Below are 18,205 nucleotides of genomic sequence, written 5' to 3' on the forward strand. Positions count from 1 at the left end.
GACCCTGCATAGGGTTTCTGAGGAGCAGCTGGGGAGCTTGAACTGCTGACCTTGCAGTTCCAATGACCAGGGTTTTCCCCTCAAGCAGATAAGAGTTTAGAGCCCAGTCCTGCTGAGACGTTGAGGTCAGACTCCTAGATTCCATAACTGCTAGATGGCATTTCTGTTGTTTAAAGCCACCCAATGGTGGTATTTTGTTAAGGGAGTCCTAGCAAACTAAGACAAACTAAAAGTAAAATGGTCAAATGTAGCTTTTTAACTCTGGGTGTTTATAGGGTGATTTCTTCATCCCTTCCCTTCCCCCACTCCTTCCCTTCCTCTCTCAGACTGAGAACTTTGGCCAACCTGTTTCCATCTGGAATGTCAACAGACAGAGACTAGCACCGCTGGAATGTCAGTCATCATGGCTTCCCATTTCCGGAGACTCGCCTTTGTCTGCTTTCTGCTCGGGTTACAACCTTCTCGGCCTGCAGGTATGTGTTGGCAGAGCTTTCCACCACATCCACTTAGTGAGAAGGGAGTCAAACTTCTCACAGACTTCTCAGAACCTCATCTTGGTCTGCGACATTCCTGTTCACCAAAAGCTTTGTTGGTGGCTCCAGTATGATCCCTCTTTTCCCTTCCATAAAGAAATCTTTGCTGTGCACTGGAGGAAACGTTGTTCTTGATGGCGTAGACTTGGGCAGAATTATTTTTCAAAGACTTTTTGGTGCTTTCCTGTCCAATCTGTGGGAATTTGTCACCGTGAAGTGAGATAAAAAATACAGGATCAAAAACAGAGTATTTGGGGTAAGTTCAGAGACCTGGTTACTATGCGTTACCATTTCACGTGAAGCTGTCCACAGTGCGGCTGGAGCTGGTTCGGGTCTGTATTGTTCCCAGGGTTCTGGGTAGGACTGTGTCACGGACACTGAAGTTCAGTGTCCTTGGTCTCCATTGTTAGGGCTATGACCTGTCACTTAGTTGCTCTGTTTGGAAAACGTTACCTTTCCTGCTTCCTCACAGTACATCAAACCTGAACGGGAGGTAGTGTGAGAGCAGGCTTGATTTCAGCCAGAAAAGTCCCTGCAGATATAAGCAGCTGACCCTAGGATGATTTCCAAGGACCTAGACAGAGCTCTGCTAGCGTAGTGGTTATGAATCGGGCTGCGAATCTCACGGGCCAGCAGTTCAAAACTACCAGCTGCTCCGCAGGAGAAAGATGAGGCTTTCTGCCCCCGTAAAGATTTACAGCCTCGGAAACCCTGTACAGGGTTGCTATGAGTCAGAACTGACTCCACGGCACATAACAACAACAACAGTGACCGTTGTAAAGAGCTCTTGTAGTGTAGTATTTATGAGTCGGACTGCTAACCTTAAAGTCAGCAGTTCAAAACCACCAGCCTTTCCGCGGGAGAAAGATGAGGCTCTCTGCTCCCATAAAGATTTACAGAAACCTTACGCAGGGTGGCTGTGAGTTGGAACCGATTCCACTACCACCAGTGACTGCTCTTGTGCAGAACTCTGGAAGCAACCTGGAAAATACTTCCCTTTAAAATCTGCTTCATGTTGTCCTTTCACATCTGTGGCAACTGAGGTGGGAGCTGAGTGATTTATGCCCATTGCCCCTCCTCTGAGCTTCCCACAAGCCCAAGAAGAGCATTTCTTGCTCATGAGAAAGTTAGTACTGCATACTGGCTGGCTACCTTAGCACTTACTCAGTTTCACCTCCTGGCAACCAAGAAGATAATAGGATGTTATTATTATTAAGTGCTGTTGAGTCAGTTCAGACTCACTGCCACTCTACACAGGGTTTCTGAGAAGTAGCTGGTGGTTTTGAACTGCTGATCTTTCGATTTAGCATTCCAGTGCTTAGCTACAGGGTCGCAACCGACTTGGCGACACTAACAACAACCAAGACTCCATTAAGAGGGTAGTGAAAATTTTTCATTTTCTTCTGCGTTCTGTCTTTTCTAAATTCTCCACGATAATCATGTGTAACTTTTTTATGTTTCGATTGTCTGGGATTCTCTGAAAGCTTTATTGATTCAAAGTTACGTTCATAAGGGAATACATTATTCAGCTATTATCAGTCAGGAGCACGTTAATCTAATTTAGAATTCATTCCTCAAGGATAGGTTTTTATTGTTTCATGTAATCTTAGTGCTGAGGAGGAAGATGTGCTCAGTAAAGATTGTCAAATGATTAAATGAGTGAGTGAGTGAATGAATGAAAAACCAAATGAATGCCAGAACCTATCAAGATCAAGGTAGGGTGCTGTAGCTCTGTAGGATAAATACTGAACTGAGAACCATAAGATTGGTGGTTCGAGCCCACCAGCTACTCCAGGGGCTTTTAACTGTCCTGCAAAGAGTTAAAAGGCTCAGAAACCCAATACAGCATTGCTATATGAGTACGCACCCTGGGGTGGCACTGCGGATTAATGCGCTGGATTGCAAAGTCTAATTGAACCACAAGGTCAGTAGTTCAAGCTCACCAGCCGCTCCTTGGAAACCCTATAGAGGGTTGCAACCGACTTGGTGACACTAACAACTACAACAACATATGAGTCAGAAGTAATTTGACAGCAATGAACAGACGTTATCATGATCGTATGGGAAATGTGGCTAGGACAGGCACACACTGACCAGCCTGACTCTCAGAAAAGGTCAGCTAGGTAGTATCTGACTGGCCATTGGTGACATGTGGGTCTCTGTCTCCCCCAAACCTCACTCTCTTCCTGCTCAGGGCAAATCTCTCCACTTGGACTCTACCTTCATCCTTCCCTGCTCCTTGGCACTTCTACTCTTTACTTTATCCTTAACCTTTGCTTCTAAACCAGCTGTATGCCCCAGAAATATACTAACGCTCATCTCTCCATAATATTAAAGGAAAAAAAAAATCTCCCTTACCCTTATGTAGCAGTAATGATGGCTCAGTGACAGAATGATTACCTTCCACGTGGAGACCCGGGTTCAACTCCTGGACAATACACCTCAGACACAGCCATTACCCGCCTGTCAGTAGGGGCTTCTGTGTTGCTCTACTGCTGACCAAGACACACTAGGAAGAAAGACCTGGCAATGTGTTGCCAAATATCAGCCCTTGAAAACCCTATTTATCACAATAGTCCGGTCCTACTGTGCATAGGGTCATCATGCGTCAGGGGTGGGGGCCAGTGCAGTTAACAACAACAATAGCGTTAACTGCTTCAATAGCTGCCACTCTCTCTCTAACCTTCCTTCCCTCCACCTTCTTCCTACACCCTGTAATCTGACTACACTCACCAAGAACATTCTACCACCTGAATCCTACAGATGCTTTCAACCTCATCTTTCTCTTCATCCTCACAGAAAGAACCCTAAAGCTCCCTTCCTTGGCTTTTACAGCACCCTTCCTCCACATTTTCCTCTCTCAGCTCTTCTCAGTCTCTTTTCTTCTTTTTCTCAACGTTACTTTTGTTCCCAAACTCTCTTCTCCTCACTCCACACACAGTGATGTAGCTAAGGGGTCACAGGGGGGTGTGGACCACATGAGTGACACTGTCACAGGGGTGACGCAAAATGACCATCTATAAAATTACTGTGTTTCACGGAAACGAATTGTTTCTATAAATAAAAATACCCCTGCAGCTAGCTACAACAACAAAAAGATTTTTTGTAAACCCAGCTTGCCTGTATCAATCTTCCTAGGAGGCTAAAACTTTATGTTCATTTACGGTTTGAACCGTCTAATGCGCTCTGGTGGGAGCTGTCATTGTTAACCAATTACAGCGATACTTTGAATCACGTGGTTTGCGTTGCCAACGCTCTGAGCACCCTACTGCTGCTGGTGTTTCTATGGTCTTGGATTTTATCACTTTCCTGGTGTTTTAGCTACAATATGGTGTTGAATAGTATTTGTGAAGCTGTATCTGTAATTTTTTTTAGGAATGAAGACGTAATTCTACAAAGGGAAAGATCAAAACAAGCTTCTGCTCAGTTACTGGTGGTTGTGTGCCGTGGAGTCGGTTCCAACTCATAGCGACCCAGAACAGGGTTTCCGAGGCTACGAGGCTGTAATTCTTTACGGGAGCAGAAAGCCTCATCTTTCTCCCATGGAACACCTGATAGTTTCGAACTGCTGACCTTCAGGCTCGCAGCCCGATTCGTAACCACTACACTACTACCAGAGCTCAGTTACTAGAAAGTTGCAATTCAATGTGGAATGATTTTACAAAACAATTACGCTGTTTTTATTCATCTGACCTAAGAGTCCTGGTGTGGCGCTGTGGATTAATGCTCTGTACTGCAAAAAGTCGGTTTGCACTTAAAGGTCAGTGGTTCAAACTCACAAGATCCTTCTCGGAAACCCTAAACAGAGTCGCTATGGATCAGAACCAACTCGACGGCACTTAACAACAAGAGATAGTATCTATAATTTATAGCTATATAACATATTATTCTGTGATTAAAATCGGCGATAAACATTACTAAGTATATGGGAGGGGGTCCGTGTGGGGAGATGACACCATAAGTCATCATACTGGATAACACCAGCCTTGGTTACCCCACTGTGCACACACGCGCGCTCACACACACGCCTCATTGGGGACTGCCTCTCTGCACATCTCCAGTGATGGTACACCAAAGACACCACATGAACAAACCAACAGCTGTGCTGACCTCCTGCCTCTGATTCTTGATTTCACCTCTACATAATTTTGAATAACTTAAAACATCCTTGTCTTCATCTCTACTTTCTCTCTTAAACTCCAGTTGCCATGTCTATTTGGTTCTCCAAAAAAGCCTGAAATTCAACATGTTCAAAACTTGCCTAAATCTCCATTCTATGTGACCTTGGGTGAATTCTAAGCCATGCAAATCTTACATTCCTCTAAGTAAAATGGGGGGTAATTAGTCCCCTAAAAAGGACTATTACTTAAGCCCTCGATTATTAGCTGAAACGTTAGTGGTTCAAATTCATGCAGAGGCACCTCGGAAGACAAGCCTGATGATCCACTTCTGAAAAGGCACCGCCTAGAGAAGCCTATAAGGAGCTCTGGTAGCGTAGTGGTTACAAATCTGGCTGCTAACCTCAGGGTCAGCAGTTCGAAACTACCAGTCTTTCCTTGGGAAAAAGATGAGGCTTTCTGCTCCCGTAAAGATTTGCAGCCTCAGAAACCCTTACAGGGTCTCTATGAGACGGAACCGACTCCATAGCATGTAACCACCAACCACCAACCAGAGAAGCCTGTGGAGCAGTTCTGTTTTGCACACACAAGGTCACCATGAGGTCTACTCTGCACACATGGGGCCGTCATGAGTTCTACAGTACACACACGGGGCATCATGAGTTCTACAGTACACACATGGGGCCGTCATGAGTTCTATTCTGCACACACAGGGCATCATGAGTTCTACAGTACACACACGGGGCATGAGTTATACTCTGCACACACGGGCCATCATGAGTCTATTCTGCACACACAGGGTCATTATGAGTTGGAATTGACCTGATGGCAACTAACAATAAAAAATAACAGCTAGAGTGACTGTGAGATGAAAGATGAGTCCTTGAAGGTGTTTTGCTCTTCTTGGTTCAAGGTAACTGTTCACCAAAAGGTGACCCACACATAAGGATCAAACCTATTCCCTCTGTACACAAGGTTGATAGCAATGGGCAACCTAGACATTGGATACCTAAAATTGGTGGGGCAGGGAAAATAAAGGTGAGAAGTGACTGGCTTACAAGTTTTCAAGAGGGAGTCCAGTTTCAGAGTGTACAGGGGAAGGTAGAACCCCAAACTGAAAAATTTTTATCTTGTCTAGATGGGTCTGGTGAAAGGAGATGGGGATAAGATTCTTATGATTCAATAGTGAGTAATTTTTATCATGACTAATTGTGACTGTCACAATTGTATAGGTAGAAGTTTTATAATAAAAATGGTGGAATAGTTAACCTTACAGTCCAGGAGCAGAGGACCCTAGGACCATCAAGAGAGAAGAGCACAAGTGGAATGTGGGGCCCTATCCAGAGAAGCAGCAACACCAGAGATGGAGGCAGAGATGGGGGCATGGAGAGAGGGAGCAGCTGAGGACTCTAGATTCATGAGCAGAGAGGGAATGGGTACTGGCGGCCAGGAGGCAGACTTATAGAATGTGTCCTTTGGTTGTTTAAATGATGATATATTCCTGAGTGTTTTTGTGTGAAGATGATTTAAAGTTTTGTATAAGCTGATATAGATAATCAAGTGCCATGAAGTAAAACTTGTGATTTCAGGACACTCAGCTAGATTAAGTCAGTTGAAATCTTCAAAAAGTTGGATTTAAATGCTGAGCCTCTTAAAAAAAAAAAAAAAAAAAAGCCTATGCATAATCAATAAATCACAGGTAAACAAACAAACAAACAAAAAAGGTGACCCAGAGGAAGAAGAAGGAGGTCTTGAGCTGAAGTGGAATCACAGAAATGGAAAGGCATGAACAGACATGAAACAAGTTAAAAAGGTAAATGCCACAGGGCTGATGACAGTTGGCTGCAAGTAGATTCGGGTGACTTTAAGATTTCTGGTTTGAGAATAGACTAAACAAAGGTGCCATTTACTGAAACCACGAATACAAGGGGAACGCAAGACTAACCACAAGAAAGAGGGCCACTCATTCTGTAAAGGAGTTCAAAGAAAGCAGTGACTGAAAATAGCGATGCGCAGGGGCTGGTATAGAGAGGGAAGAGTTGAAGGCAGGAGTGTGGATGAGATTGCTCTGAGAGATTATTTAGTGTAAAGAGAAGAGGGCCTAGACCAAATCTAGAAAAACACCAATTACCAAAGGACCCAAAGCAAAGACGTTGAAGAAATAATCCGAGAAACAGGAGGAGAATAGAAAGAAGCCTCCGGGGAAGAGTTTCAAAAGAAAGTCAACAGGGTCCCCTTATTCAAAGAATGATCCAAGAAGACAAGGACTAAAAGGAGCCTACCAAAAGTCACGAGCGACCTTTCCTGGAAACCCTGTACACATTGTTGTTGTTGTTAACTGCCGTCGAGTCAGTTCCAACTGCATAGGGTTTCCAAGAAGCAGCTGGTAAGTTTAAACCACTGACCTTGCAGTTCACACTGACTTTGCAGTCCAGCACATTAACCCACAGTGCCACACCAGGATCAGATGTTTAATAGATGTTTTTTGAATGTAAGAATAGAGAGGGAGGGAGCCTCTCTGTTATTTTTTAATGTAAGAATGTTGTTGTTAAGTGCCGTCAAGTTGGTTCCAACCCATAGCGACCCTGATTAGGGTTTCCAAGGAGCAGCTGGTGAGCTTGAACTGCTGACCTTGCAGTTCAAATGGCTTTGCAGTCTGACACATTAACCCACAGCACCACACCAGGACTCCCAATGTAAGAATAGTGAGTGAAAAAAAGAAAAAGGAACCAGAAAACAAACATGTATTATGATTACAGAAATACATGTTGATTGTACATGCTTTGGAACAGTCTAAATAACTTTAAATGCCTTAAGTTTAAATTTTTTTATGTAATCTTTCAGTAAATTATAATTATACATTTGTTTGTATATACTTTTTGTTTGCAAAAAAGAAATTATATAATACATATTGTTTTATCATCTTGAACTTAATATCATATCTTCTTAAGCATTGTATTTGGTGGTATCACTGAATACCATCAGTTGCCATTTCTGATTATTAATATAAATTGCTCTCCTTATGCCAATATTTCTGTGTGTGCTTTTGATTGTTTTCTGAAGATAAGTTTCTAGCAGTAGAATTGCCAGGTAAAAGACATGATGGGCTTGGCTGCTGGGGACCTGGAACTCTACAGCTGTGAGATAATAAACGTCTTTTGATACATATGTATGTATATTTCAAAAATTAAGAGACATGACCAGAGAGACCAAGGCAAGATGACTAAGTCAGCAGATGTACTGAGTGGGCTCTCTGCAACAAAGATCTGGGAGATGGAATGAAACAGACACAGATGGGGATCCTGGAGCCCTGAGCACCAGAGGACAGGACAGAGAGGTGGACTGAGTACCCACTGGAAGAGGAAGCTGCACAGGAGCAGGGAGAGAGAGGAAACACAGGTGGACTGTGGTCTGGCATGAAACAGCACAGCCATCTCATTTTGTGACCAGCTGTTCACACAGCAGCCTGCAGACACAGGAAGTAGCTGGCGGCAAAGGGGTGCAGTTCTGCCTTGTTCCCTTGCCTTCCTATTAGCTGGGGGCCTGACTAGTCCCTGCCCTGGTTAACCCAGTGACCCAGTGGCACCACGTCCTGCACAGCCTTTGCTCTGTTAGGTCAGGTGCGTGGCATAGCGCCTCTTCTCCTGGAGGAGTGTGAACCATGCTGAACGATGCTACACAGTGAACAGAGAACTAACTGTATTCACACTTCCCGTCTCTACCACTTCCACCAGGAGTGGGTACCTGAGGTGGTGAGTACCTGAGATCACACCAATATACAGACACCACAGTGTCACAGAGAAAACAAAAATTTTCAGCTTACACAAAGAAACAAGTGACCAAAATACAGAGTTAGGAAATATAATATCAGAAATGTATCCCAACCACCTGGTAAGGAATTTTAAAGTATGCTAATTAGGGAACTTCAACAGATTGAAAGGAAAAGGAAACAACAGATGAAATCAACAAAAACATAGAAGAACAATGGGGAAAAAATCAGGAAACAAATTGACAAAACAGTTGAAAAATGGAAATCATACAAAATCAGCAATTAGAAAGTCAAAAGATTAACATTAACACTTCAGAAATAAATAATATATTGAAAGGGCAAAGAAATAGAATTCAATCAATGGAAAGCTGAATTACTGAGCTTGAAGAAAAAATTCTCAAAAATCATCTGCTGGAGGAAAGCTCTAAATATCATTTATATCACATGCAAATAAAATTTACTAATGATAACTCAAAAACAACTACAAGCATACACTAACAGAGAACTTCCAGAAGTTCAAGCTGGATTCAGAAGAGGACGTGGAATGAGGGATATCATTATTGACGTCAGATGAATCTTGACTAAAATCTGACAATACCAGAAAGATGTTTACCCATGCTTTATTAACTATGCAAAGGCATGTGTGAGTTATGACAAACTATGGATAAATTATGAAGAATGGGCATTCCAGACAACTCAACTGTGCTCATTAACAACCTGTACATAGACCAAGAGGTAATTGTTTGAACAGAAAAAGAGGACACTAAATGGTTTAAAACCAGGAAAGGGGTGCATAATCTTTCACAACATACTTATTCAATCTGTATGCTGAGCAAAATAATTCAAGAAGCTGAATTATATGAAGAAGAATGTGGCATCAGGATTGGAGGAAAACTCACTAACAAACTGTGGTATACAGATGATACAACCTGTTTGCTTAAGGCAAAGAGGACTTAAAATACTTACTGATGAAGTATTTTAAATACTTACAGCCTGTATGGGTTGTAAAGAACACAAAAATCCTCACCACGGGATCAAGAAATAACATCATAATAAATGGAGAAAATATTGAAGTTGTCAAAGATTTCGTTTTTCTTGGATTCACCATCAACTTTAATGGAAGCAGCAGTCAAGAAATCAAATGATGTCTTGAATTAGGCAACTCTACTGCACAAGACCGCTTTAAAATGTTGAAGAGCAAAGATGTCAGTTTTAGAATTAAGATGCACCTAGCCTAAATCACGGTATTTTTAATCTTATATGCATGTGAAAGTTGGACAGTGGATAAGGCATGGTATTGGAGAAGAATATTGAAAGGACCATGGAAGAACGAATGAATCTATGTTTGAAGAAGTACATCCAGAATACTCCCTGGAAACAAGGGTGACAGACTTCATCTCTCATACTTTGGACATATCACTAGGAGGGACCAGTCCCTGGGTAAAGGATATCATGCTTGGTAAGCAAAAAGAGGAAGACTCTAAAGGAAAGCTGGATCGACACAGAGACAGGAACAATGGGCTCAAATGTATCAACAATAGTGAGGATAGCTCAGGATTTTGCAGTACTTCATTCTGTTGTGCATAGGGTCTCCATGAGTTGGAGCTGACATGACAGCACCTAACAACAGAGGTCCAATCAGAAAAAAAGAACAAAAAAATAAAAATCTGAAGAAACCATAAGATTTGCATGGGACACTACCAAGAGGAATAACTTATGTATAACAGGAATTCCAGGGAAGAGGAAAAAAAAAAACACATAGAGAATATTGTCTAAGAGTTGTTGGAAGACAACCTTCCTAACATCATGAAAGACAAAAGATATCCAATCAAGAAGTTAAACGGGATCCAAACAGGATAGACCACAAAAGAAAAACACCAAGACACATTATAATCTAAAAACAAACAAACTTGCTTACAAAGGAAAAGTAAGAAGGCTAAGCTCCGGTTTCTCAGTAGAAATCATGCAGGCAGTGGAATGACAAAAGAAGACAATGGAATCACATATATAAAATTCTGAAAGCAACAAATTGCCAACTAAGAGTCAAATATCCAGCAAAACTGTGCATTATGTATGATGGTGAAATTAGGTCATTTATGGTGAAATTAGCTAATTTTCCAGACAAATTAAAAGACTTTGTGAAAACCAGACCAACTTTATAAAAAGATACTAAAGGGAGTTGTTTGAACAGAGACCCAACAGCAGTCAACAATCTGAGGCTAACATACCTGACACTATCTATCACGAGACTCAACCCAGATCTAGAAGTATGCAAAGTAAAACAGACCTGCTGTTGTTAAGTGCTGTTGAGTTGTTTCTGACTCATAGCGACTCTGTACAGCATTTCTGAGGAGCAGCTGGTAGATTTGAACTGTGGTTCACAGTCCAGTGCTGATCCTACAGTGTAACACCAGGAGTCCAAAACAGATCTGTAAGACTGAAAATAGAGAACCAGAGATACAGTTGCAAAAAACACAACAAAAAAGCATAAAGTAAAAAGGAGTAATCCAAATGAAGAGGAAATCAAACAGATTTCAGTAAGAAAAAAAACCGGTAAATAAAAATAAACCTAATGTAGCCCTAAAAACTAGACCAAGGCTTACTCCTAATCCTAGCCCAACCCTTACCCCTAACACTAACCCATCCTAACCATAACCCTACCAATAAATGAAGACCTAGACCTAACCATAGTCTCAACCTATGGTTGAGCCTTACTCCTCACCCCAAAACAGGCATGACATATCATCATTTGTTGTTATTATTATCTGCCATGGAGTCAGCTTCCCACTTATGACAACACCAATCACAACAGAATCAAACACTTCCGGGTCCTGTCACATCACCCTGAGCCACCCACAGGGTTTTCATTAATTGATTTTTCCAAGTAGTTCCCCGGGCCTTTCATTGTAAGATTTGCACCATATAGTATTTCCCAGGTTGTCCTAGAGAAGTCACACCTCAATTTAGGATTCAGCCAGGTTTGTAGGATGTCTTTGGCTCCAACTCTGAGCCTGTAGGAGCAGAAAAGGCTGCTGGGAGAACCAGCGTCCAGCGCTTTCTGAATTACCTAAGCAAGGAACCTAAAGAAATCGGGAATCTTTGTGGATTGCCATTGTTAAATAGGAAAATTATCCCTGGGAATGATCACCATGCCATTTTGGTATGGCAGAACACTGAACATCTCATAGGATTTTCATTTCTCAGTCTTCATAAACCAGGAGGATGCCAACAGCATCTTACACAGGCAAAGGCGAGCCAACTCATTCTGGGAAGAGCTGAGGTCCGGGTCACTGGAAAGGGAATGCAACGAGGAACAGTGCTCATTTGAGGAAGCCAGGGAGATCTTCAAGAGCACCGAGAGGACCGTAAGTACCTCATCAGAGAGGATGCTGTCTTCTGCTCTGTCTCAAAGGGTGTCAGTGTGTTCTCTGAGATGGTGGCAAGAGAGCTGTGCTAGATGACACTTTAGGGAAGTTCCTATCTCTTGGAGTCCATGTTTCTCCATCACTGAGGCTGTGACTGGTCCTCACCCAGGTGAATAAACACATAGACAGAGCCAGTCTACAAAGCCCCCCGTAACTGTCATTCTCCTGAGTCAGAGCGCCAACAGTGAGTGGTCTGTACTTCCCACTGTGTTCAGGGAGACCCTTCACTGCACACACTCTCCCCTACTCTGCACCCTAATGATGCCCCGGAGAACATGCAGTGTAAAGCACAATTACTAGGTACCTTATCTTTCCAAGGAAGGTCCATCCCACAACAAGCCCAGAAGATTCCAGGGCTCCCTGCGCAACGAGAAGGTGCAGCAGACAGGACAGACCATGAGAAGCTGGCCCTGGAGGAACCTCTCAGTGCCTTGCTGAGCTGTGTGGCCACCTCCTTAGGAAAAACATGCAAGGAGGAAACAACTATTAAAGGCACAACTGCTTCCCGCCTCTCTGTGCTTTGAAAGTATGACTGGAGCTGTCTTCATTTTTTGTTTTGCTTTTCTACTAAGACATATTTTTAAGTATACACATTCCTTTGAACATTTTTATCAGTGGTGTGGACTCAGGTTATATGAGAGACAAGGGCTTTGGGTTCGGCGAGGGTTTATAAGGTTCTTTGTGTAGGAAGACAGGTCCGAGGGTCAGGAGTTCCTGAACAATTGTGCAATGGTTCTCTGTAATGATTGCTTGTTGGTGATCCTAGTCACGAGCCTTTTGTTTCTATCTGTGATTGCCCTATACCCCACACTCGCCAGGAAGGGAGGATATTCAAGACAGAGGCTAATATTATTTTTTCCAGGTAAGTTAAGGACATTCATACCTTGTATTTGCATACCACCTGATTTTTCAGAACATTTTCATCATTTCTCATTGCATTTTATTCTCACAGCAACCGTGTGAGGTATAAGTTCAGTTGTCCACAAGGCAGCTCAGGAATCAATCTTATTTATGGAGTCCTTTGCCGTTTATAGGTCATTTGGTGGCATAAACAGTTTGTGCTTATCTACGAACTTAAAGGTTGGAGGTTCGAACCTACTAAGAAGCACTGTGGAAGGAAAGCGTGGCAATGTGCTTCTGTAAAGATTAGAAGTTGTTGTTTTTAAGTGCTGTCAAGTCGATTCCGACCCATAGCAACCCTGTACAGGGTTTCCAAGGAGCAGCTGGTGAGCTTGAACCACTGACGGTGCAGTTCAAATGACTTTGCAATCTGATGCATTAACCCACAGCGCCATACCAGGACTCCTTAGTAGAAGTAGTTGTAGTTAAGTGCCATCGAGTCAGTTCCAATTCATATTTGTGACCCTGTATAGGGTTTCCAAGGAGCAACTGGTGAGTTTAAACAGCCAACCTTGCAATTCAAACCAACCTTGTAGTCCAGCCCATTAACACGCAGCACCACACCAGGACTTCCAAGAACACCCTATGGAGTAGCTCTACTCTGGAGCACACGGGGTCACCAGGAGTCAGAACTGACTTGACGGCAACAGGATTGGTGTGATGTTGTGGTTTATAAAATGCTTCTATCACCATTACTACGCTGACTCCTACTGTCAGAGATTTCTGTATACACAGTCATCTCCACTCATCAGAGGAGGAAAGAGAGACCTGTGAAACTTACGTGTCTTGACCAAGCTTCACAGCAAAGACTTGGATATTCTGATTTGGGACAGGGACACATGGTCTCTGGTGGCCTTCAAAGAGTCTGAGAGGGAAGGAAAAAGCTTACGAAAAAACTGTTTCCTCCCCTAGAGAAGTCCACCTCACGACACCATAGAAAAGTTCTATAGTTTCCATCACAAAAGGGCCACAAGTCCGAAGTCAACGCCCAACTCCTGCTCAAGGCCATGAGTTCACACTCATTAGTGATGCTTTTGGTAAACATGTGTCTCATGTGGTTTCTCTCTTGTTTCCTCAGAAGCAGTTCTGGGTTACTTACAATGGTGAGTCAGCATTTTGAGCCCACGCATCTCCCATGACCCACCTTCCCCCTTGTCCTCAGTGCACTCACCGATGCCAACTCTTCCCACAGATGGAAACCAGTGCGCTTCAGATCCCTGCCAGAATGGAGGTTCCTGTGAGGACCAGCTCCAGTCTTATATCTGCTTCTGCCCTCAAGGTTTTGAGGGTCGGAACTGTGAGACAAGTGAGGTTCTGCTTCCTGTCCTGTAGTATACAGAAAGGGGCCCTTGGGAAGCTGATAGGAGTCGAGCTGGTCAGTTGAGCGTCTGGGTTAACACCTTCTTAAGGATAGGGACCCGTCCAGGCTGGGCTTCAAGCTCTCATAGGATAGTGATGTAGATGGTCTTCCAAGATGAGAGTCTTGAATCTAAGATTCTAAGATGATCATTCACAAATTCTACTAGCCATGCCCACTTCTGAGAAATATAAAAATCTTGAGCCTCCAACACCAGTAAATCCGGGTACACCTGGAGAGGGAATGGTTGAGTCATTACCTCACCTTCCCTCGCCTACATTTCCCACCAGCCAAGACAGTTTGCGTAGCACAGAGATTTCTTTTTTCACCTTCAAATATGAACTTTTTGCAAAGTTTGAGACTCCCCAATATCATTTTCACTTCTGACACCAATCTCAAGTTCAGAAGCCCCCAAGACCATCCTCGGAAAGACTCAGCATGCTCCCTGAAAGCAGTTCTACTCATGGTTAGAGTTTCTGACAAGAGGACACAGGTAGAAATCAGCCAAGAGGAGCGGCACACGGGGGAAGAGGGGAGACAAGTTACAAGATTCCAGTCTTCCTCTCCCTGTGGAGCCAGAGACAGCATTTAACGTACCAGCAATGAGATGTGAACGCACCCAGGGTGGGTTACCAGCCGGGGAAGTTCACCTGGGTCTCGTGCCCAGGGTTTTTACTATTGCTCAGTCCCATATACATGGCTGACCACATACGTGTTTGACCTTTAGTCTCCAACTCCTCCAGAGATTAAGCTGATACCACCGTGGTCCCCAGCGGGTACCTTAAGTCACCTTGTTAGCATAGACAATCCAAAGTAGCTCAAGGCCCCCAGGCAAACAAAGGCATTCTTCTCAGGCAAAATATTCCAAGGGCTTAGAGATCACCTCCTAGGAGCTGAGAGCAAAGGCCAGACTTCTTTATGGGCAAGATGAATTCTCTACTGCACAAATGCACATTGTGATATTGAATGAGATTTTCTGGGCCACCCCTACCTTCGGTTCTAAGGTGAGTGCTTGGATGTGATGCATATGTTATGTTGGGAGGTGGAACAGCAATGAGGGGCGGCACTGGTCCACCCAAGCAGAGGACGAGATGTCCCAGGCCTCACACATCATGGGTCAAAAATTGTCCCCATCTTTTACTTAAACGTACAAGTAATACATCATCTGTCTGACCAGAACACTTCCATAGTTGCTTAATAAATCTTAGAGAAAATAAAGACTCATGATCATTTAGTTTAAGATGAGTTAGGTCATGGGGAATTTATATGCACACACATAAAATTCAACTTTCCCCCAGCTTCATAATTATACCGCTAAGAAATACGTTTATTCATTGGTCATTCAAGCCATGCTTTCATTCTATGATTTGATGCCTGAAGTTTGTATTCCAGTTAGTCATAAAATCTTGAGGATATAAAGTTCCTGAGGGAAAATTTGAGCCCTGGCATGGCACTGTAGGATAAGTACTCGACTAGTAACCGCAAGGTCAGCAGTTCAAACCCACCAGTCCCTCTCAGAAGCCCCATACAGGGTTGCTTTGAGTTGTAATTGGCTCAACAGCACACAACAGTAACAACAAACACCTGTTTGAATAAGAACTTTTGGACAAATGCTGATTCAAAGAATGCTGAAGACTATGCCTCTCCAGCAGCTTTCACCAACATGTAAAAGAAAATTATTCAGCCCCTAAACCCTTGGTGCTGTAGGATAAGCACTGGACTGCTAACCACAAGCCGGCAGCTCAAACTCTCCAGCCATTCCGTGGGAGAAAGATGAAGCTTTCTGCTCCTGTAAAGATTTACAGCCTCAGATACCCTATAGAGGGTCACTCTGATGTGGCGCTATAGGGTAAGTACTGGACTAGTGTGGTGATGGACAGCTAACCAAAGAATGCCAGCTCAAACTCCCCAGCAGATCCTAGGAAACCTTATACAGGGTCATTGTGGGTCGTAAATGACTTAACAGCACTTTACAACAACAACTACAACAGGAATCAGAACCGACTCAATGGCAGTGGTGCAGGGACCCACATACTAGGTGAACCCCTGATGGATCTGCTATTATGAAGGAACTTTCTGAGGAACCAGCCTTCCCTGCCTACGATGCCACCAGCAAGACATGTCCTGGGCTTTCCTACACTCACACTGGCACTAGACCATTGGTTCATGGCTTCTCTGTTTTATTGGTTTTGTTAGCTGCCTTGACTCATGGAGACCCCATTCAGTGGAATAGCACATGGCCCTCCTGTTCTGCACCATCCCCAGGGTCCATTGTGAATCGGACTGCTGTGACCATAGCACTTTCACTGACTGATTTTTGGAAGGAGTTTCTCAGGTCTTTCTGCTCCATTTATCGTTGTCTGGAAGCTTTGCTTAAACCTCCTGTTCAACATCATAGCAACACGAACACCTCCACCAAGTACTGGCTGTGTATGAGGTACCTTGGCCGAGATTCAAACCTGAGCACCTCACAAAAAAAGGCAAGGATTCAACCACTGTTGTTGCTGTTAAGCGTCATCAAGTTCCAATTTACAGTGACCCCGTATAGGGTTTCCGAGGCTGGTGAGTTTGAACTACTGACCTAGTGGTTAACAGTCCAATGCTGATCTTTCAGCGCCACACCAGGATTTTCTAGGATCCATGACATACACACCTACACACAGACACATAGATACACAGACTTCAAATACATCCACAGAGACACATCTTGTGCAGCCTTTGTAAGGGTTCACAGGCTCCCTGAGGCCCATTTAAGGCCTCATCTCTGCTCCTTCATTTTATTCTTTAATCACTGAACGTACTCCTTTATCAGCCTCCACGCATTGTCTATGGGAGCTCTGGTAGCGTAGTGGTTACGAATCGGGCTGCGAACCTTAAGGTCAGCGGTTCGAAACTACCAGCCGCTCCGCGGGAGAAAGATGAGGCTTTCTACTCCCGTAAAGATTTACACCCTCGGAAACCCTGTACAGGGTCGCTATGGGTCGGAACCGACTCGACGGCACTTAACAACAACAACAACAACAGTATTTCTTCCTAATGATGGAAATGACTATTTTTAATAAATTATTAATAACAATGAAAAGAATACCTCAAAACTGATCATTGACCTCTTGACCCCCATCCTTGATTTGTATCTATCACTTTATAGAATGAAGAATTCGAGTCCTTGGTGAGAAGGATGTCTAATTGTGGTTTTACAGAACAGTATTTTTCAATAGTCAGAAAAACATGTTTTTATTGTGACTTTACAATTTTAAATATATAACGAAAAATGAGTTACAAAATAGACAAGAACCCCAACTAACCACTATTAGCATTTTAGAAAATCAGTATCCATCATTTCTTGAGTGATGGACAATTGAAGCGTGGGTAAATTCTGCCTCTCTCAGTAAACCACGGTCATTCTCTGCCTCCCCACAAGTGCCTGATCTTCACTGTGAAGTTCAGTCTTAACAAAGCATCCAGTGAGCTTGCTTAGTCTCTTAACTGATGTTTTAGGGATTGGAACCTGGTCCACGGTAGGACAGTTGGGGACCATTGGATTAAACAAATGTGAATAGTCAACATGGAAGACAAGAAAGACTCTCAGATACCACTTACAATTGCCACAGCCCCAAAATTGTAAGGTCACAATAAAAAATAAAAATTAATTAATTAAAAAAAATTAAGTGAACAGGTGCCCTATCAATTATCTAAGGTCTCTAGATGATGCAAATGGTTCGCACTCAGCCACTGAAGTTTGGCAGTTCAAACCCATGTTACAGTCCTGTGGAATAAAAGTGTAGTGGTCTGTTTCTGTAAAGATCACAGCCAAGAAAACCCTGTGGAGCAGTTCTACTCTGTAACATATGGGGGCGCCATGAGTCAGAACTGACTCAACAGTGACTGATTTGGTGTGGTTGGGCTGGTTATCTAGGGCTAGAAAGCCATAATATTTTGTTTCAACCTTTGTTACTATAAACTGTAGTCCCTAGGCGGTACTCAAATGATAACCAAAAGGTTGGCAGTTTGAGCCCACACAGAGGCAGAAGAAAGGCTAATGTACTGAAAAAGCATCCACTGAGAACCCTGTGGGGCACAGTTCTACTCTGACACACACGGGG

The 18,205-nt window shown here is 43.3% G+C and overlaps 1 protein-coding gene across 1 annotated transcript in view; it reads left to right on the top strand.

Annotated features, from left to right (window-relative positions):
* The first annotated feature begins 403 nt into the window (after nt 1–403).
* Nucleotides 404–18,205, top strand: part of F7 (coagulation factor VII (serum prothrombin conversion accelerator)) — a 29,139-nt gene continuing 11,337 nt past the window's right edge. The window contains exons 1-4 of the mRNA XM_006851547.1: nt 404–473; nt 11,625–11,785; nt 13,824–13,848; nt 13,938–14,051. Coding sequence (XP_006851610.1) covers nt 404–473; nt 11,625–11,785; nt 13,824–13,848; nt 13,938–14,051 — 370 coding nt within the window. The remainder of the gene's footprint in view (nt 474–11,624; nt 11,786–13,823; nt 13,849–13,937; nt 14,052–18,205) is intronic.

The sequence above is a fragment of the Chrysochloris asiatica genome, unplaced genomic scaffold, assembly GCF_000296735.1.
Source record: "Chrysochloris asiatica unplaced genomic scaffold, ChrAsi1.0 scaffold00029, whole genome shotgun sequence".
NCBI classification, from domain to species: Eukaryota; Metazoa; Chordata; class Mammalia; order Afrosoricida; family Chrysochloridae; genus Chrysochloris; species Chrysochloris asiatica.